At 35.8% G+C, this 22,456-nt stretch overlaps 1 protein-coding gene across 19 annotated transcripts in view; it reads right to left on the minus strand.

Moving 5' to 3' along the window:
* Positions 1–1,292: 1,292 nt before the first annotated feature.
* ROBO2 (roundabout guidance receptor 2) overlaps positions 1,293–22,456 on the minus strand; it is a 1,378,235-nt gene continuing 1,357,071 nt past the window's right edge. For 8 of the 19 annotated variants that reach the window (XM_063630549.1, XM_063630544.1, XM_063630547.1 and 5 more), the window contains 3 exons: positions 16,724–16,897; positions 6,335–6,535; positions 1,293–5,185 (listed from right to left, as the gene is read on the minus strand). In XM_063630549.1, the coding sequence (XP_063486619.1) occupies positions 5,184–5,185; positions 6,335–6,535; positions 16,724–16,897 (377 nt within the window). In that variant the 3' untranslated portion in view covers positions 1,293–5,183. Of the gene's footprint in view, positions 5,186–6,334; positions 6,536–8,298; positions 8,572–16,723; positions 16,898–19,104; positions 19,288–22,456 lie in introns of all 19 variants that reach the window. The other 11 variants (XM_063630541.1, XM_063630540.1, XM_063630538.1 and 8 more) reach the window with 4 other exon arrangements.

The following is a 22,456-nucleotide window of genomic DNA, read 5'->3' on the forward strand; positions in this document are numbered from 1 at the left end:
TTTTAAAAAATGGAGGACATAAAGTATAATTTCTTGTTCAAATGCTTTTGTGCAACATTAATATATGTTTTCTCCAGCTAATATAATCAAGAGACTGTAGTGTATTACTTTAATAAACCTTTCTGATAACTTTATACTTTTGCTATTTTATATACAAATTCCATAAAGGAACAATTGTTTTGTAATTGTCCTACCATTTATCATATTGACATACTTTGTCTTTAATCATATATATTTTGTCACTGCGTTATATTAATACAACATCATTTGTCATTACAGTAATATTATTTTATTCTCACCTTATTAATATAAATTAAACTCTAAAATGTGTTGTCCTAAACCTTGTATTTTTTTTTTTTTTTTTTTTTTTGAGACGGAGTCTCGCTCTGTGGCCCAGGCTGGAGTGCAGTGGTGCAATCTCGGCTCACTGCAAGCTCCACCTCCCGGGTTCAAGCAATTCTCCTGCCTCAGCCTCTCCGAGTAGCTGGGACTACAGGCGCCCGCCACCACGCCCGGCTAATTTTTTTGTATTTTTAGTAGAGACGGGGTCTCACCGTGGTCTCGATCTCCTGACCTCGTGATCCGCCCGCCTCGGCCTCCCAAAGTGCTGGGATTACAAGCGTGAGCCACTGCGCCCGGCCTCTAAACCTTGTATTTTTAAAAATATTTTTAAATGAGTGTTTCAGGATTTAACCATAATCTTTTTCGTTTTTCCTGTCACTAGTATTATTATTTTAAAGAATACAGAAACTGCCTCTCTTCATTTTTGGAAAAAAAAATTGAGCCTATAGTTGTACTTAGCAGTGAAAAAGAATAAAATATTTATGAAATATAATAAAATGGGGCATTTTTCTTTTCTACTCAGTCCCTGAGATAATTTTTCAATATCCAGTATAAAAACATCCAAAATAAAAGAAATTTATAATTAGCTCTTCTAAAGTAATTGAGAAAAATTCATTTTCTCTCAATTTTCATATTTACTTATACTTTAAAAAATAAGATATTTGTTTTAAATCTATCTAAAGGTCTTTATGGTATGGGGAAAGTAGCAGTGCTGATAGAATGAGGTCTATATTTCAAATGCTTGCTGTATTCTTTATCAGGGTCTGTTAGTCACTACTAAACGTCAACACCAATTCCTATTTATCACTATTCAAACCATAACTGAGTGAGAAACTGAGATTATGCATTTAGTCACAAAATATTAATGCAGAGTTCCAAAAGTGGCTACTTGGTCTTTTTTTGGCATGTCTGCAAACAAGTTTGTTTTACATAAATGGCTTTTCTACAAATTTGAAATGTGAATATATTTTATTTTTTCCCAGTGAGTACACAATACACAATTCTTTGACAATACTATTAACTGATTTTATGCCAATTTCTTCTCTGATCTAACAACATCAAATGAAACACATTAAGATTTTGGACGCTGCTTGGTGACTTAAACAAACTACAGTTAAAAAAAATCCATCTATAAAACAAAGTATAAAAAGTCTACCCACGGCCACAAAATCCCTTTTCTTGCAACACTTTAAAATCACAACAAATGCTTTTTAAATTATGAGATTTAAAAAAATTAGTAAATTGAACATCTTTTTTTTTTTTTTAAAAAAGTATGGTGTTTCATTTGAAGTACACATTATAGAGAAGCAAAACAAAAGTAATTTCACCTCTAAAGTAATGTGGAAAGACATGTTGCTTTACAACAGTTCTTGCCATGTAATTCCATAAACAATATACAGAAGCAGATGAACAAATTAGTGAATGTTATGTTTCTGCATATCTTTAATACTGATGCACAGTTGCTTCCCAGTAGTGAAGATAAACCACAGTTTAGAGTTCAATGGTACTGTTATCATTATATTGTCAATGGACAATTACATAAATTTATTGAATAGAAATTGGGAGGTGTTCCATCAAAGCACATTACAGACTTTCAACTCAAATCCTGTTGAAAACATTTAAATACCCAGAGCATTAAACTATGACGTAGAACACCACTAAATCTGTTTTGTACTCAATGCAAGTAAACTTGCAATGGTTTTACTTTTCTTGGTTGTGTGATACCTTATATGTTGGTTTTGAATTTTCTACGTTCTCCCTTGAACTGGATTCAAATCCTGTGAAGGAATCAATTCTTTTCATGCCCCTGTACTATCCCATCTTATTTTAAAAATCTCATAGAACATGTTTGGAAGAGGGGTAGGGCGACTCCACCTGCATACACTGGCATACCTGAGTTTGGGCACCAATAGAGCTATTTTCCCAAAGAAGACGTTTCCTATTATGAATGAAGCTGTGCTTGTGTTGGGCATGACTGCATTGCAGCATCGCCTATGAGTGCAAGATCCGATTACATTCTCTCCCACCCACATTTCCTTTTGCAGTCCTCATGCAGGCCTCGGTTTAAACCTCCAAGAGTGAGCTCAGTGAATTTCTAATCACATTCATTGAATTGGCCATGAAATGAAAAACTGCAGTGGCTCTCATAGGTATTTGTATTTTTCTGTTGACATCTGACTCACACTGATTACTAGCTTTTTACATGTAGCAAGCTGACAGAGGCTTTGATTTCTGACAATGTTTCTGAATTCCTTTGTATAGCTACAACATTTTATCTCGTCCTCAGTCTACCTAAGGTGATATTTTGGGTGCATGATTTAACTGCCCAGTGTGTTTAAAACTAGGTTTAATAGGCAACATGGACTATTCTAAAAGAACATTCCAAGTAACCACAAGCTCTGCACTGACATAATTTTAACTACAACAATTAATTTTTATATGCTGAAGACAATCAGGAAGGTATGATGCTGTGCCCACGTTATTCCAAAAGTCATCTGCACACACATACTTCACTTTGAAGCCTTGATTTATTAATCACCAACACCTGCCAGTTACCAGGGATCAAAGGCTGCGTGTTGTATATGTAATGAACTAAGGTTTTAGACTAAACTGGGTCATAGAGAAACATAAAGAGGGAACACAAAACCTCTTTGAAATTTTTTGTCTTTAAATAGAAAGAGGTTGGGTAGGGAACTGCATAAAGAGATATTTAAAGTCACATCCTAGCGTTGTGAATAAGTATGTATTCACTCTTAGCAGAAATTTTTCATCTTCCTCAGTCTCTTTGTCCTGGAGAACTCACACTGCATTAGAATTCAGGCACTGATGGTAGCAAGTTGATAAAGGGTTTAATAACTGTGTCTCAGAATTCTTTTTCTCTTCAGCAAATAAATAAATTACATGGCACCAAAAAGTTGGTGGGGCCCATGAAGAACATCACATTCTATACTTGCCTGTGCTGATGCAGTCTCAGGGAATAAAAAAGATGGAAATGTTTAATTATGTCATCCCTTTGTTATAACGACATGACATAAATTAGTTACTGAGCCAATAATGCGTGGAGTGCGAATTGTCACTCAAAGGGGTCCCATATTTTAGAACTGATACTAATTACGTTGAACATTTTTAGAAGAGTACCAACAACTGAACTTATCATAGGAAAATTTTGAAAGTATAGACAGAAATAAAATTTAAAATCGTGTAGGAAACACATGGGAAAATGTCACGAGTGGGAATTTCAGGAAGGTCCTCTTCTACTTGACTGACTATACATGTACAGTAGCTAACATATATTTCAAAGTCACATTTATTCTGAGCATACATGACTAATGTTCAGGAACTTCTTGTTGTCAAAGTCGTGAAAACAAATGAGGCAGGACAATTATTAATGTCCACTTACAAGGTCTGGTTTTATTTAAAAAGTTTATAAACATGCATTTTTTCTTCTTTTAAATTTTTCTTTTCAATTTCCTTATTCAAAATGGGTCAAACGTATTTTAGTTGGAAGCCAATTTCTGAGAATGTACCATAAAATATTTATTCCAATAAATCTACTTACTGTGAACTGAACATACTCTTGGCACTGCTTTTTAAGCACGTACAATTTGGCTCTACACTGGGTGGCACAAACTTCACTTCTTAATCAAATAAAACACAAATTGCATATAGACTGTATTTTTTTTAAGTCATGAATTGAAGTGATGCAGCCCTATCCTCTAGTGTGTACTGTACATGTATTAGAAATATGAAATAAGATATTGCAATAGAGTTTATATTTGGAAACAGCCCGAGTATGCCCTAATAATAAATTGCTTCTTTAACTATTTGCTAGATATTCTAGAGTTCATTTTGTTCGTTTCCTTGGGGAACTTCATATTATATTCTGACTTAATGAGTTGGAGAGCTTAATTATGATAATTCAGAAAACGTTTTTAAAAAACCGTGATATAAATACAGCTCTTGCAAAACACCTTAATTTCCTCTTGCTTATTGTAATTCTCAGATGGGTCAATTACAATGACAGGTAAAATTGATTCTAAATAAAACTTTAATTTCTTTTTTAAGCAAATTTATTACATCTTTGCTACCTGCATACTTTAATGCATATTCAGTCTTAAGACTTAAACTACTTTTTTTTGACCCCTGCTTTTGTCAATAGTAAAAGCCACCTTTCTACTATTTTTTTTATTGACTCAGTCCCTGATATTCGAAGACTTTGCCAACACCATTGTTCCTTTGCATCTTCCTATTTCTACACCCCAACTGAAAACCATCTAATATGATTTGTTACAGCCATCATTATCCAGTCTAGCTTACAGTACAGAAACCCCCTTCACATTCAGTCTTTTTCTTCATGTCATGAGGAGTAGAGATTTGTGCTTATCACCAAATAAAATTGCAGTGCAAAATTTAAACATAAAAGTTACACAATTAAAAGTTAATATATGGCACCACAGCCTATTAATTCACATATAGTACAACAGACCAATAAGAACAGACAATAATATGAACAGAGCAAAAAAGAGTGAGCTTGCATAGCAATGCACAAAAGAAATTATATACAGAGGAAAATCCTTTTCTTCCTGTAGGGCGAGTTTTGTTTTCTTTCTTTGTTATATACTCCTGACAAGAAAGAGTTAAGGTGGGTGGTGTACTTAAGAGAAGAACACAATTAAAATATCTGTGGGATATGTGTGGCTGTGTGTCTTTACATTGCATTTACAGTTCCTTTAATAGTACATAAATAAAGAAATTGTTCATTGCACTGTTTAGTGTCATCACTTCCATGAGTTCAGACCTGACGGTCCTTCAGAGCAGCTTTGTATGTCTCCTCTCATTTACTCTAAAGAGAGAGAAAAAAATAGAAATAAAATGTAAATTCAGCATTCTACTTTTCTGACCAGCATAACAAAAAGCAAAGCAAACAGATAATCAATGAAAATAAGGTCTTCAGATAGATGAGTTTGTGAATTTAAGTAATTTTACTTGAAGGAGATGATCAAAGAGTAAAAGAAAAGAAAACACTGTAGAATTTGGAAATTTAAACACACAGCAGAACTATTTTGGTACTCCTGTGAGTCTGTCATTACTTCAAAAAAAAGTTAAAGAAAAATTCAAGTAGTTATGAATCAAATTAAAATTATAAACGAATCTTAACAATAGATTAGCAATAGTCAACCACAATGACAACTGAGATCAATAAAGAAATTTATAATTTTGAAATTATTTCTCTTTTCATCATCTCACAGAATCTTCCAAACAATCTGTGATGTGAAGATAATGGTAATGCTATTTTTCCAATGGGCAGTTAAAAATATTCAGCAAATACGTTTCTGATAATGAAAAGCTGTATTGGTAACTTTCCTGAGGAAATTAGCACAAGGAGCTCAATATTCTTTGCTGTGACATTCTTAACTTTCCCTATTACCTAGTATTTTACATTTAGAAAATTAATTATACTAACTACCTATGCCAGTTTTCATTCATAAATGGAAATTTATTTATAAAATGTTATTGTAGTCAAAACATTACAATTTAATTAACAATCAAAGATCAACTCTTCAAGGGTGACTACCCAAATCTAAAAAATAAATAAAGAGTAACTTGAAAATGAAGCATTCCTTAGGAGTTTCTTTAAAACTACCAAAAGGCCAGTGTCTCCATTTCTTTATTGTGTTCAGTTAAAAAGGCAAAGAAAATGATAAACACACTATATTTAATTTCACTTATAAGTGTTAAGACTACTTGCCTAACTTAAAACAATTTTTGTAGCATAACTCCAACTTGAAATAGCAGAAACATTTATAAAAATGGACTGCAATAAATATAGCAATGGCCTAAGTTATGACCAAACTTGTTGAAAATTACAATTGATTGTTTTCCTAGCAGAGCAAGTTTTCTATTAATCTGAAATTTGTTTAATATGGCAATGTTATTCACCCAAGATTCTTTCTGAATCACGATAGCCTTTTAAATGACCTACAGCACTTACATAATTCACCTGTAAACTGTCCTTGACTGTTGGAGCCCATATATCCTATGTCAAGAAGGTCGCTGGCATTGCGCTGGTGGCCTGCTCTCAACACCTCGGTTTTCCTGGGTCCAGTGGATCCCTTAGAAGAAGCTGTTCCTGATGAGCTGTGGCCACCTGGAGATGGGAAACTGGGCTTGCTATAGGGCACCAAGGCCTCCTCTGAAAAAGAAAAAAAACCCAAAGGCTAAATTGAACAGCAACATGGAGGCAAACTAAACTTAACTCTTAAGTATTATACTGTGAATGGCCTACTTTACCATTTCATTCTTTAATAAAATTAAAATTATGAAGTTTAATCAGGACCGGATATTAAAGAAATTTCTATGTGCAAGCAACATTTCCTACAATAGGAACCAAAGCAGAATTAAATTAAAAGAGATCTTGGGATAAGTACACAATGTTATATGTTATTTGCAAAATTTAAATTCATTATAAAAGAGAGCTGCATACAATGAACTACAGTTTAACAAAAGCGTATCTGAGAATAATTTCTAAAGTTCAATGAGGCTCCCATTTAATTTTCCCATTAAGATTAAAGAAACATGTTTTTTGTTTCAGCTTAAATTATGGCAACATTTTCTCAATTGATTTAGATAAAGAACTATATATTAGTTAAATAAGCTTTTAAAATTTATGTTGCTTTTTGAGACAGAAATACATTATTTAAAGGGCTATGTATTTCCTGAAAAGTAAAAGAGAAACTCACACATTTAAATAAATAATATGCTAATTTTTTTTTTTTTTTTTACAGATTGTCTCTCTACAAATAACTCATGACATATGTTACAAATAATCACTCAATAGTTCAAAAATTGTTTTTTCTTTCCCTCTGTATTCTCATTGCTCCACACCCCATCCCCTCTGTTTTTCACTTTCTTTCTATGTGTGGGCGATTATTCTATGATTAATGCTGACGGAATTTACTATTTCTCCCCTTACATAATCTTTAATGACAAGAAGCACATGATTTTTCTCTCACAGCCTGAATGGTGTAAACTTTCTAAATGTTTCACTAAACCTACATATTAAAATTGTCATCTCTTGGCCCTTGCACAAATGACATTTTCCAAAAACTTGAGCACCAAGTTGTGACAAAATGTAGTTATGGGAAATGCATGGAGAGAGGCCTATCTACAACACATTAAGTCCAAGTGAATAAGTGAAAAGACATTTTTTCAAAGATTGTGTGTATGTGTATGTGTGTGTTTCAACACTCAATGAATCCTGACAGGAGAAGAGATGTCTCAGAAAATGCGTTTATAAAACAGGCTCCCCACCTCCCGCGCCACCGCCCCCCCAAAAAATCTAACTACAAACAATGAAATTTATTTCTGTGACATTTCCAGGAAGCTTGATTTATAAAAAAGGGCATTTCCCATAGACGGATTAACAACCAACTAAATCAATCAACTGATTAACAGTTGGAGAAAGTGCAAGCCCAGTATAACCTTATCTAACTTGAGGATCTGTGATTGGGCATTTTTCTGCAACTTTGTAATTTTAATGAATTCACATATTTGATGTGAGTTCTCCTTTCGAATGACTGGTTATTTCAGTCAAAATGAACAAACTTGCTGAAGGCAGAGATTAAACTGACAGAAAAGATTAAATTTAGCGATCTTTAAAGTACTCAATATAAACATTAATAGGCTAAAAAATAAAATTTTCTACTGAGCCGTTTAGATGAAGCCTGGAAGTCTCTTGGGATCAAAGACCCTATGGAGAGGCTGACTGAGGAGCAGTGCCCGTTGGAACCAGCCTTAAGGTGTGTGCTGGTAAACTCTGCTAAGGAATTCCAAATTCCACTACTGACTGAAGGCAAAGGTTTTTCAGATGACCTTAAACAATTGCCATTTCTAGAATACCTGGTAGGAAAAGAAATGGTAACCGTCCACACTTTGTTGGGACTGTGCAGAACACACCTGATCCGACACCTTGTTTGTGTGGGGCTTTCCGTGTATCTTCTTGTCGTTCTGTGGAGCTCATCCATTCCTGGGTTTGTCGCTGCCACTCTAGGGAGGTTCTAGCTGGACAATCCAGTGAGCTCTTTGTGTCTTCTAAGCTGGATGCATGTTGTCTCTCTAGAGAACTTCCTTTTCTCTCTGTTGAGTTTTCCACGTTACCAGCCTGCTGGCTCGGGCCTATTTGCTGCCTTAAACCCTGACCTGGCGGGGGATCTGGTGGTGGTGGAAGATCTAAAAATTTTGAATAATGTTTAGAATGGACTAAAATTTAATGAAAAATACAGGTTTTAGTTCAAGTTGAAGAAAATCTTTGCCCTCATACAGGTATTACCCATACAAAAGAAATTTGGGGAAAATAAAAGTCAATGATTTATTTCCAAAGCTCGTATTATTGCTCTCTCTGCTGTCTTTTGGCCATAGCATCATTGAAACAAAATTGACTAGTTTTATTCAACAGTTAAATGTGGAAAGTGTTTTCAGTTGCATATTGAGGCTATCATTCAAGGTGTAAAGGGCAGTTCATTGTTTATATTCCATCCATTGTCCAACCCTCCTTCCCCAAAGTAGAAATACCATGACACAAAATAAGATCACTAGAAATTCCAGAAGCTGTGCTAACAAAAGGCCCCAAGAACAAAAGCTCTCCTGCCAATCTCCAAAGGGGATGTCACCCTCGGGAAGTTTAGAACTATATGCCATGTCATATGCAACATATGACTGCCTTTACCCATGTATGTGGCACATTTAACAGCCTTAAACTAACATTTATTAAATGCAGTTAACATTCTGCTCGACAACCAATTCTGGCTGTTTGTTTCATGAGTTAGCTAATGAGTTACAACTAATATAATCTTCCAATGTATTAATTTTAATAAGTAATAACCAATGTTCAGAGTAAAGATTGAATGTGTTTTATGGTGCTAGAGAAGATAATGCATCACAGGAATTTGAGATAGAGTAGAAGAGATAATTTTTCAGAAAAGCTCTTTAAAGTAAGTATCAGATAGGAAAAAATTTAAGGTTCCAATATCAACTCCCTTTTCATCTCTCTTTTATTAACTCTTCAGATCCTAACACCTTTATATTTTGTATGTCTTCGACTCTGAAATCATAGTTCTTTCACTTTTAAGTATGTATTAGTTCTGAAATTACTTTGCTGAAGATTTTGAAATCTTCTGAACATCAATTTGGATCATTTTCTTCTCATTTTTCTTGCGTGCTATTGTAAACTTCTTTGTTCATCCTTAGAATATCCGTAATTATTATTTTTTCATAAAGATCAAATATCATAAAATATATGCTTATTTCATTAATAGAGGATATTGTACATAATGTAGTCAATTATTTCTGATGCCATTTTTGTAACTGTATTCTGTTGTTTCTGATGATATTCTGTTTGTGAAATTTAGAAGGAAAAAGTATAAATTTCTTGTAGACAAAAGATAGCTTCCTTAACAGTCAGCTAAGCCGCTCCTTTCAAAAACTTCAAGAACCTTTATACTCTCTTTTATGAGCAAAATGGTACTAATCTGCATTGGATTGATAATGTTAGTCTCTGGAGTGTCTCCTCTGGGTTCCTAAGTTGGAGCAGCACTGCTAGTTCTTACGTATGTCCTCATGTGAAATTATGAATTGCTAATAACTGAAGGGAACAGGGTCTCCGTTTGGGAGGATAAAGTTGCATTTGGAATATTTTTCCAAAATGAAGAGCTAATCCAATATTGAGATATCTGTTTTTTGGATAATCCAATGAGTTTGGTGTTTCCTTCATATTCGATAGTACTGACTTCCTTCAGTATGTTATTATAAATGCAAATTAATTATTTCATTTGATTTATTGAACTTAGACTGCCAGTGAGGAGAAATTATTGTATTTTCTTCCAAAATAACTTATCTTGTCATTGATTTTTATTCTCCATCAGAGCAGCTTAATTTTTAAAATGGCCAAAACGGCATCTGCTTATGCCAGCTAAAATTCTGATTATTATTTAATTTAACCTAAAATTATATAGCTTCATAAGTAATATCCTTGGAGTTTGTATATTTTAAGAAGAAAGGACATTACATGCACATTGAAATAAACTAATTGGAAAAAGAAATGGGATTAAGAATGGTTTTCTGAAAAATAAAAGTATGTAATCAAATACATTTACTTAAATTAAATTTATGATTCATTTCTATGTTGATTCATTTATACTAAATCAATTCACTATAAATTCTCTTACTGGCCTACTGAGGATTAGCTCTTTTCAGGCACACAACAGTCCAATGAGATAGGTGCCATTATTACCTTCCGTTTTTATACAAGAAAATGAAGAGGCCAAGAAACTAAAAATCTCCAGCTTGGATCTTTCCTCCCATGAACTCCAGACTCACGTAACCAGATCTACACCGGACAGTTCCACTTAGGCGTTTAGAAAGCTTCTCAAACTTCATGTATCAAAATCAGCTCTAGATCATCCTGTATAAAATATGCAGCCGGGCGCGGTGGCTCACGCTTGTAATCCCAGCACTTTGGGAGGCCGAGGCGGGCGGATCACAAGGTCAGGAGATCGAGACCACGGTGAAACCCCGTCTCTACTAAGAATACAAAAAATTAGCCAGGCGTGGTGGCGGGCGCCTGTGGTCCCAGCTACTCGGGAGGCTGAGGCAGGAGAATGGCGTGAACCCGGGAGGCGGAGCTTGCAGGGAGCCGAGATCGCGCCACTGCACTCCAGCCTGGGCGACAGAGCCAGACTCCGTCTCAAAAAAAAAAAAAAAAAAATGCTTCCTCTGCAGTGTTTCTTCGCTCGGTTGGTCACAGTTACATTCTACAAGTTAGCCAAAATTTCAGAGTAATGTGGTTTGCTTTCTTTATGGCCTACGTTAATTTCATAACAACTCCCGTTAGCTCTACCTCCAAAATCCAACCTTTCTTAACACTGCCATTGATTCTCCTTTGGCATGAACCACCATCATCTATTCCCTAGGTAGCTTCCACAATCTCCACCTTGCCTCATTTAGTACATCTCAACACAGCAGCTAGAATGACTTTTTAAAAAATAAATAAGGTCATGTCACTTTCCTGCCTTACACACACACATGCATGCATGCACACATATACACACCCTGTCCAGTGGTTTACCATTCAAAGTAAGAACCAGTGTCATTGTGGTAGCTTAAAGATCTCACAGACACTAGCCCTTGTTTGCTTGCCTGACTTCGTGTTCTGTCTTGTTTCTCTGCTCCAGTCATATCGTTCCCTTTCCTTTTTATCAAATAAGTCTCAGGCTTTCACTTGCCATTCTCATTTCCTGGAATAACCTTTCCTCAGATATCAGCATTACTCTTTTGCTTATGTTATTCCAGTCTTTTCTCAAATGCTGCCTTCCTGGTGAGGCCTTCCCCAATCACTCTACTTAAAAATAATTCCTCCCTACACCTATACTTCTCAAGTCCCTTCCCTTTGTTTTTTCCCCATAACATTTATCACCATCTTACTTATACGTTCATGTGTGTACTTAGGTTGGTCTTTATCTATAATCTTCCCCAACTAAAATATAAAAAGGCAGGGGATTTTGTCTGTTTGGCTCCCATTGTCTATTATATGTGATATACTTAATAACTATTTGAGTGAATAGATTAATTAATATGTAAATTTATTTGCTCAAAGGCCAAAGCTAGTATGTGGCAGAGCTGAGAAAAAGCCCCTTCTGCGAACAGGACATTAAGAACCAGGGGAAAGGGGCCAGGCATGGTGGCTCATGCCTATAATCCTGGCACTTTGGGAGGTGGAGGTGGGCAGATAGCCGAGGTCAGAAGTTCGAGACTAGCCTGTCCAACATGGTGAAACCCTGTCTATCAAAACTGCAAAATTTGCTGGGTGTGGTGGTGCATGCCTGTAATCCCAGCTACTTGGGAGGCTGAGGCAGGAGAATTGCTTGAACCCGGAAGGTGGGAGTTACAGTAAGCTGAGATTGCACCATTGCACTCCAAGCCTGGGTGACAGGAGCAAAACTCTCTTTAAAAAAAAAAAAAAAAGCTGGGCGCGGTGGCTCACGCTTGTAATCCCAGCACTTTGGGAGGCCGAGGCGGGTGGATCACGAGGTCAGGAGATCGAGACCACGGTGAAACCCCGTCTCTACTAAAAATACAAAAAATTAGCCGGGTGCGGTGGCTCACGCTTGTAATCCCAGCACTTTGGGAGGCCGAGGCAGGCGGATCACGAGGTCAGGAGATCGAGACCACGGTGAAACCCCGTCTCTACCAAAAATACAAAAAATTAGCCGGGCGTGGTGGTGGGCGCCTGTAGTCCCAGCTACTCGGAGAGGCTGAGGCAGGAGAATGGCGTGAACCCGGGAGGCGGAGCTTGCAGTGAGCCGAGATCGCGCCACTGCACTCCAGCCTGGGTGACAGAGCAAGACTCCGTCTCAAAAAAAAAAAAAAAAAAAAAAAAAAAAAATTAGCCGGGCGTGGTGGCGGCGCCTGTAGTCCCAGCTACTCGGAGACGCTGAGGCAGGAGAATGGCGTGAACCCGGGAGGCGGAGCTTGCAGTGAGCAGAGATTGCGCCACTGCACTCCAGCCTGGGTGACAGAGCGAGACTCCGTCTCAAAAAAAAAAAGCTAGGTGAAAGGGAGAATAGGCTAGAAATAAATTATCTAGGAAAATCAGGCTGATGGATAGCGACATCTATCTTCCTTTTTTAGCACTGGTTAATATATTGGCTTCCAAGGTATTCTTTGATTTATAAGACAAATGGAATACAAGATTTGGACTCAGCAATGCCTGCTTTGGAGAAACTTTACAAAACGGAGAAGAACACCCTTTAAGATGTGTGTGGGTTTTTCAGTCTTTAGGATACAGACTGACATTTCCCACCATTCATAATCTCTCTTGTGGGACACAGGGAAGGCTGCTTTCTCACCCCAGTAGTTAGTTTGACACCACACCACGTGGCAGAGTTGTTTTCAATGAAATAGAAGTGATGTGTGCCACTTGCCATTACAACCTCCCAACAACCACTCATGTTCTGTCTTCCCCTCAGAAACCATAAAGGTCTGATCTAGAAAATGATGGTATCCCAGTGCTAAAAAGGCCTACATCTTTACAATACTGCTTAGAAGACAGCAAACACTATTGTAAAATCTATAATGCAAAAGGTTTATTGTAAAATGTCTGTACACTCAATGCTGCTAAGCATCAGCCTTCCCAAAAAGAACAACTTGATTTTTACATAAAAAGTTATGAAATTATTTCTGACATATGGATCCATACCATATAAATGCTAAGGCATATGCATTTGCTGCAAAATAACAATGTTTTTAAGGATAACCTGTAGCACACCATCCAAAATAAATGTCTCTGCACTGTATCATAATTAAAATGGCTCTGGATTAAGCACTTGGGAAGATATGTGGGCTGAAATTTCCTTTGCTATATCACTACTTCTAAAATGTATCATTTTCTAATAACACATAATCCATAACCCCTTGGTGAAATGCTGGCAATTCTGAAAATTTAGAAACTTATTTGTTTTTTAGAAAGATAAGCAATATATTGATCATACTTTAAACTAGGAGGTAGCTTGCTTTAAAGAAACATTCTAAAAAAGCTTGCAATAAAAGTGTTTTAGGAAAAAAAGAGATCTGTATTTTGTTGATTTGTATTTTATATCTTCCACATATTCTGAATATTATCTTCAAACATTACTGAAAAACCACAGAAAATTCTATACCTAGACATTTTGCTCTTTCCACAATATTCACAACAGAAAAAATATACAAAATTATCAATTACTAGATTTATAACTAGCAATTCAGTGAAGTAGTCCTTTCTATTTACAAAGAATTAGATCAACACTACAAATAGTTTTAAGTGCTCAGCTAATCTTCTGAACATCTAAGGCAGAAAGGCCGTGGTGACCATTTTTACTCACCACAGGATACACATTTATAGAGACTCAAAAATCTCAATTCTACCCTTAACTTTCATATTCCATTGAAAACAAAGGAAGCAGGAAAGATAAGTAAACCGGAAAGTATGTAGAACAATATATTTGGCTTTTTAAGTCCTCTTAGCTTTGCAAGATGACAAAAGAAAGCACAAATAGGACTGCAGGATTGGACACTCCCTTCCCCAAACTAATAAAAAACAAATGCTTTTCTTCTTTTTCAACTAAGCTTCATTCTGTCCTATAATGATGAGTGTAAGCGTGCTAAGGACTAGGTCATAGCTTCTCCAAGGTCATTATACTTTAGATTCACTTGTGGAGCTTTAAAATTACCTGTAACTGGGTTTCACCCCAGAATAATTAAATCTGAATATCTAGGGTATATTTTAAGAGCTTCCCAGATGGTTCTAATGTGCAGTTTTTAAAAGTTTACACTTTTGGTGTTTAATTGAACTACGTTAGGATAATGTTTGTGTGCTCATAGGGTACAGTGCGGGAAAGGAAAAAAGAAATTTACCTTCCATCTGACATTGTACTAGACACTTTAAATATGTGTTCCATATCCTTAGAATGTAACTTCAGGATACATATTTTAATTCATTCTTTAAAAGATATAAAAATTAAAAATATGGGAAATAGACTATATTCTGTAAAGCTAATGAAATACTCATTATCGAACATGGATATCTTCCAGCAATATTGTGTTTCCTGAAACTAATAGTGTTTAAGCAAATATTCAAATATTGGATGCTATATATAAATAAAAAGATTGAGCTAGATCAGCAAACTATGGCCCATGGGCCAAATCCAGCCACTGCCCATTTTGTGAATGATGTTTTATTGGAAGTTAGTCATTTCCATTATTCTGCTTTGCTTTTCCTTCTTTCTTTCTTTTTTTTTTTGGAGGCATCTTGCTGTGTTGCCCAGGCTGGAGTGCAGTGGTGTGATCTCAGCTCATTGCAGCCTCTGACTCCCTGGTTCAAGCAATTCTCCTGCCTTAGCCTCCTAAGTAGCTGGGATTACAGGCATGTGCCACCACGCCCAACTAATTTTTTGTACTTTTAGTAGAGAGGGGGTTTCACCATGTTGACCAGGATGGTCTTGATCTTCTGACCTTGTGATCTGCCCACCTCAGCCTCCTAAAGTGCTGGGATTACAGGCTACATGAGCCACCATGCCCGGCCTATTCTACTTTTCTTATAGCTGCAGTCATACAACAATGGCAGTGTTGAGTAGTTGTGACAGAGACCATATGTCCCAAAAGCCAAAGATATTTAGTATCTGGACTTTAATAGAAGAAGTTTGCTGACCCTTTGCTAGAGTCTAGATGTTTGTGTACCCCCAAAATTCATACGTTAAAATCCTAATCCCCAATGTGATGATATTGGGAGGTGGGGCCTTTGGCAGGTGATTAGATGATGAGGGTGGGGTCCTCATGAAGGGATGAGCACCCTATAAAACACACCCCAGAGAGAACCTTGTCCCTTCCACTATGTGAGCATACAATGAAAAGGCATCCTCTATGAACCAGAAAGTGGGTCCTCACCAGACACCAAATCTGCCAGTGCCTTAATCTTGGACTTTGCAGAGTCCAGATTTGTGGAGAAAATTTCTGTTGTTTGGAATCTACCAGCTTATGGTACAGTCACATGTCACTTAATGATGGAGATAAGTTCTGAGAAATGTGGTGTTAGGTGATTTCGTTGTTATGCAAGTGTCATGTAGTATATTTACACAAACATAGATGATATAGCTGACTACATACCATTTACTGGGGTAAAAATCTGTGCAGCATGTTTCTGTACTGAATGCTACAGGCAGTTATAACACAATGGTAAATATTTGTGTATTTAAACAAAAAAGGTAGAGCATGAATACAGTATTATAGCCTTATGGCACCACTGTCTTATATGCAGTCTGTCATTGACTTAAACATTGTCATACAATGCATGACTACTTTTTTACAGCAGCCCAGACAGACTAAGACACTCTTCAACTACTGTAACCTGATTTTGGTTCTGAAATTTGTGACTAAAAAATTACTAAGTCATTTCAAAAAGTCTTTTTTTCCAAAAGTGAAATACCGGCTAAGATATTGTAATTTAATATTATAAAAGTTCTGATAATACAAGTGCACATGCAGCTTATGTTCTTTCCTACTCTTAAATACTCACTAAAACGCATTTATGAAAGATGCCAGAATGGCAAAAAAAAAAAAAAATCAACCTCAAAAAATTGTATGGCATGTATTTCTTGAGGCCTAATAATATAGAAATAATTCTAGATTGTTTTTGAAAATGGTGTTTTATTTAAACAAGACCACATTGGCAGGTTTCTGTCTTGTTATGTAATGAGGCAATGGCTAATCTCCCATGACTACGTTAATCTAAGTAAATGATTGCATGGAGCACGTCTCTTCAGTGAGAAAACAAGAGTCGAGGGAAGAAACCTACCATCTGGCACTCCTTCCCGTCGATGAGGCAATGCTGGTTGTGGGTCCATCCGCCCTCCCTTGTGTTTTTTCGTGGGCCGAGCCCTCTGACTTTGACTCAGGGCTGCACTGGTGTTACTGTCAGGAGAAAATGGGCTGGTAGGTCGAGGTCTTTGAGAGGAGGTAAAGGCTTTTCCTAAAATGAAAATAAAGGGAATGGGTTCTAGAGAATGTCATTATAGCACACCGATTCTGTCCTGTATTTCTGCTCTATGACTAACCTGTAAATCTACCGAGAGATAACATATGAAGATACCAAATATTGGTGCATCTCTGTAGAAAAATGTATTTTCTACATTCTCAGCTGCACATATTTTGTTCCATTTTTAATAAGCTAACAACACCCCCACTGACCCCCTCAAAATCAAACAAATGAACATCAAACAGATCCACCAATCCAAAACTCAATATTGCATGATTATACTTTTATTTAACCTTGACAATATTAGTGATATTTTCAAAGATATATGCAAATTCATGCAGTTTTTAGTTCTTAAAATTAAGCTATTTATGAAGTATATACTGTTGTATTTGTTTAATAAAATTTCATCTTTGGAAACTTACAAAATCTCTCTGAACACAGAAAAATGTCATATAGTAATTACATCTGAAATTTTACATGAAAGGTCTGCTCAGACACATATATTAAATTGACCTTACCACTTATGCACATGCATGATGAATTCTATCTGTTTTGGCAGAAACTCAATAGCATCTGTGTAGGGGATAGCAGGTTAGAATCACCTTGTATATCCAGCGTGCAATAGGTATTTTCTGATTAATATTATTGTATCTGAGCAGGCTCCAAATTCTCGTTGAAAATGAAATGTGCTGTGTCCTTTTCTTGTGGTTTAGAGTAGGTACACAGGGAAATTTATTCTGGGAAAAGGTTAGCTAATAAATTTTCAACAACTTATGATTTCAATACTGTGTTTATTATAGTAGCAGAGGCCTGGTATATGTGCATGCATTTATCCTCCTGTGTATGTTTTCATTTCATACAACATTATTATATGTAGTTACATTTTCTTATGTCGATGAGACATGATATTACTCAATGCTGTATTAGCTATTAGCATACATGCAGGAAATGCCTTGTGCCTTCTAATGTATTAGTTTCCTTGCACGTTCTCACTGCTCTGCTTACAGCTAATGCTGCAAAAAGCACTCAAGCAACATAAAGTTTCAGACTTATGCCTTATAACGCAAGACAATTCAAATAACAGTTCTATTACAACATATTTTAGTTTGGATGCTATTTGAAAAATAAACCTCTGCAATGCTTAGATCTTTTTTATTTCATTTAGAGATAGCTAATATATGCTCAAAAGAAACATTGATGGTATAATTCCAAGAAAACTTCCAAGACTCATTTTTATAACCTGAGAGTTTAGTGAAGGGTAAAAATCTTTTTTCTTTACTATTTGATTACGGTTAAGATTTTGCAAATGTACTTAATGTTTTATTAGTTTGTTTTGCAAGCTAATTCAGTTTAATTCATATATTAGCATATTCTTATATGTATAGTTAAGAATTACACATACAAATATAAAAGCACGCATCATGCCTAAGTTATTTTGTTGCAAATGTTTACAAATTACTGATCTATTATTAATCCCACATTCTTTTTTTGTGGAATGAGCAGCACTTGAAAAATTATACAATTGTTCTTTTATATGATTACTCGTCACTCTCAGAAATCAAAATTAAATTACTCTAAAGAGAAATACACATGTAGTCATTATTTTATTCAACTTGCAAATGCAGTGGGTGTATCTTTAATTAGCATCCTTTAAGACAAATAATAAATTATTGTATTAAAATCTTACTAGCCAAACAATTAATAAGACCATAAGCTATTTGAATTGGTAAGACCGACAGCCTTAGACCCATTCACCCCATGCTAAGGAAACCTTCCCAGAAAATGCATTTGCAGAAAGAGATGAGGCAAAGGAAAGTAATGGAGATAAAAGCTGAGTAATTTTAATCACTGGGTACATTATTAATTGTGTGAGGATTTTGCAAAGTGTGAGTTATTGAAAATTTAATGGCAATCGTAGTTGCTGCTTTGCCGTAATATAAAAAGGAAGCATATTCCAATTAATCAGCAAAGCCGTGAAGAGAAAGGAAAATAAGAGAAAGTGGTGAGGAGGAGTCTATTCTTGGCTCTGCAAAACTAGCATCAGAAGAGAGTTTGGGTAATGGAGCATCCGAATTGTATTCATGCATATTAAAGAAAGCCCTACAGCCAGGCTCACGAAGGAGAAAGAACAGGAGGAAAGAGGTCAGTGTCCAAGGACAAGATTCTCTCATGCAAAGAGTGTTGACTTGGAGTCTACCAACCTGTTCTCGTAAGGCTGGTTCCATCCAGCCTAAAACCAGCTTTATCTGCTGCTGCCACCAGTGCTTGTGCAAAACTGCCGCTGGCAAAGATAGAGCCATCTGAGGAGCTACCTACACTAGATCTATGACTAGAAAAGTTACGATCCTCATCAGATGCAGAGCCCCATCCATTTACCATTGAACCTAAAAACAAATGTAGTTGTCTAGTGAGTTGTACATATTGAAAATCTCATCTGCTTGTACACAGTATACTAATGAGCAAGGAGGCCGTCCTCGCTTCTTCCTTGAAGTTTCATCATGATCTCTTTAGCCAAATGCAAGTATCATGTACATTTTAAACATTTTTTGTGCAGAAGAATGAAGCTCATTTAAAACCTGTATCTGTTTGCAGCACATAAGCAAAGCATGTGCTGTACTGTTCAACTCTTACATTGTTTAAATTATTACACATTTTCCAAAAGAGAGCTGTGATGTGTATTTTAAGCTACTATGATTCAGAAATGAACACTTTTAGTAAAACAAACTTAGTGTACTTAAACGTATCAAAGACTCAGTTGGAGAAATAGTGTGAATATATTTTGAATTTAACGCAGACTCCAGTGATAATCTGCATAGAAACTACACTGTATACCATAAAAGGGCAAAAATTATTTCGAGATTTTAAAATATAAACTTAATTACAAATAACAACAAAAGTCCACAAACAAAAAATGTATAAACAATATCAAAGCAAATGAACTTAGAACATAAGAAAAATGTATTTTAAAGAAGTTCTATTAATTTAAATGCTCTTTTTGCTTACTTTGCCTTTTAAGTTATTTAAGAACTCTAGTTTTCTCTTTAGTACTAATATTTATATTAAAAAGTAACACTTATAAGGATTATCATCAGCATTAATATGATTTTTTTCTGCAAAATGCAACATGAGAATAGAGGAAAATAATTTTAATTTTACATTTAAAGAGCTGTAAGTTGTGAGGATACTCAGAAACATTTTTTCTTAACTTTCTAGCAAGTCATTTACAATTTTATATGTTTTCTTAGACAAAAACAGACTGAGAACATAATCTCCTACTTAATAAAATTAATATTACAAGATTTATGTTGGTATACCATTAATTCATGACACAAAAAACTACCAAGTATTGCTTATCCTAAATTTGATAGAAGAGGGGCAAAAAGTATTTGTAAGAAACTAATTTAAGATTTCTAAATAAACCAAATCCATATTTACATAAAAGAGATGAAAGTCAAATGCTATAGACCGTTTAATTTTTTTTCTCTAATATTTAAGCAACAACAGAACATTTAGGAGTGTTGCCCTGATGCAGTATTTCTCCTTTTAGTCAAGAGGCCAGATGATACAATGACACGGATTCACGCACTTTCAAAGCAGAGAAAACAGGAGCTGAACTGGTAGAATGATCTGAGAAGTTAAAAGGGTGTTAAGTGTAGCAAAGAACGATAGAGTTTTGATTCTGGTTGCCAAAAGCACAGAGATACACTTTTTACTTTTCAAACAAACTCCCCTGACCCAGGCCAGTGCAAGGAAGCCGAGATAACACCGGCAACTGAGCGTCTTCTGAGAGAATCATTTCTGGGTTAATAACCACAAGTCAAGGACCAACAATCCAAAATGAAAGAAGAAATGATGCAGTAGACTTTGCAATATAATGCTATACTAGATAAGAAAAACATCAAAGAAATTCAGTGAGGGGGTCACAAAGGAATATGAAACTCTGCAACTGAGGATAGTTTAAAAACATTTGAAAGCTCACTCCCAGTCCCTTCCTTGTGCTGTTTTCTGTATTTCTAAATGCCTGCTCTTACTTTCCAAATAAGCATCTCTTTAATCTTCATCTTGTTTCACTCCTAAACTCCTCCTACCTGATTTCCCTCTAGTCTCTTCTATCTTCCTCATTGCTTTCTACATTATCTTTGTGCAGCACTTACATGCATGCGTTCCTCTGTTTACAGCCTTACCCAGCCAGCCAATGCCATATCCCAACTTCTAATTAAATATTTGCAACTCTTCCATATCTAGCCTAGCCTACTGATAAGATCTGGCTCTGCATCCCCCCCGAAATTTCATCTCAAATTGTAATCCCCATGTGTCAAGGGGGGGACTTTGTGGGGGGTGATTGGATCATGGGGGCGGTTTCCCTCATGCTGTTCTCATGGTAGTGAGGGAATTCTCGTGAGAACTGGTTGTTCGATAAGTCTCTAGCATTTCCCCTGCTCTCTCTCTCTCCTGCTACCTTGTAAGACATGCGCCTTTGTCTTCTGCCATGATTGTAAGTTTCCTGAGGCCTCTCCAGCCATGCGGAACTGTGAGTCAGTTAAACCTCTTTTGTTTATAAATTACCCAGTCTCCAGTAATATCTTTATAGTAGTGTGAAAACAGACGAATATACCTGCTGTGTATTAGTCCTCATTCACTCTTACAGCCTGTGCCTCCTTGCTCATTTATGTAACATCATCTTTCTTTCTTTAGACAGAGATATTGCCACTAACACTATTAACCACTGACAAACTTTAAAGTCTAAATTAAATGCCATTTCTGTTATCACCACGATTCTGTCCTATTATAGCGAGAATCAATCTCTCTACCTCCTTTGGTTTCCAGATACTACACATAAACTCGCATATCAGTTCTCTCTATATATTATGGTCTACTGCACATGTGTTTCCTCTCCTAGACAATGGAATTCTGGAGATTAGGAACTATTTCATATTTATTTTCATATTTATTGTCCAGGGACACTGTACATTAGAAATTCAATAAACAGTAGGCATATGGAATTAAATGCATTCAACATTTTCATTATTCTATAATTCTGTGTATGACATTATTTGATGTGTAATTTCTTAGCAATGTCTTTATTTTAACTAAAGAAAGAATTTTCTTATAAGAACTCTTAGAAAGTTTATTAAATAAGGAATATGATGACCCTATATAAATAGTATACATATATGTGATATAGATGTGTGTGTACTGGTTATGCTTTGATACACTTGAATATTGATATTTAGCCATATCTTATTCAAATTAAGATAAAAAATTTACACTAAGCAGCAGCTAAGTTTCTCTGGAGTCTAACTTTTCCATCCACATTTATCCATCTTAATGCACTTGGCCCAGTGATTTGTTTTCTAAAATTTTTATTTTTCCACTATAACCCGCCTAAAAATAGTTGAGTATCTTTGGTTTCATGTCTGTGTCCGCTTGCTGTGTAATTCCAGCCTGAGGATTTAGCACAGTGACACATTTAGTCTCTGAACCTATAAAACTGACTGTGGTGTAGCTATTGAGAGGTGAAATCAGTAAATCCTATACCACAGTAGCATCACT

The sequence above is a fragment of the Symphalangus syndactylus genome, chromosome 21 (assembly GCF_028878055.3).
Source record: "Symphalangus syndactylus isolate Jambi chromosome 21, NHGRI_mSymSyn1-v2.1_pri, whole genome shotgun sequence".
Lineage (NCBI taxonomy): Eukaryota > Metazoa > Chordata > Mammalia > Primates > Hylobatidae > Symphalangus > Symphalangus syndactylus.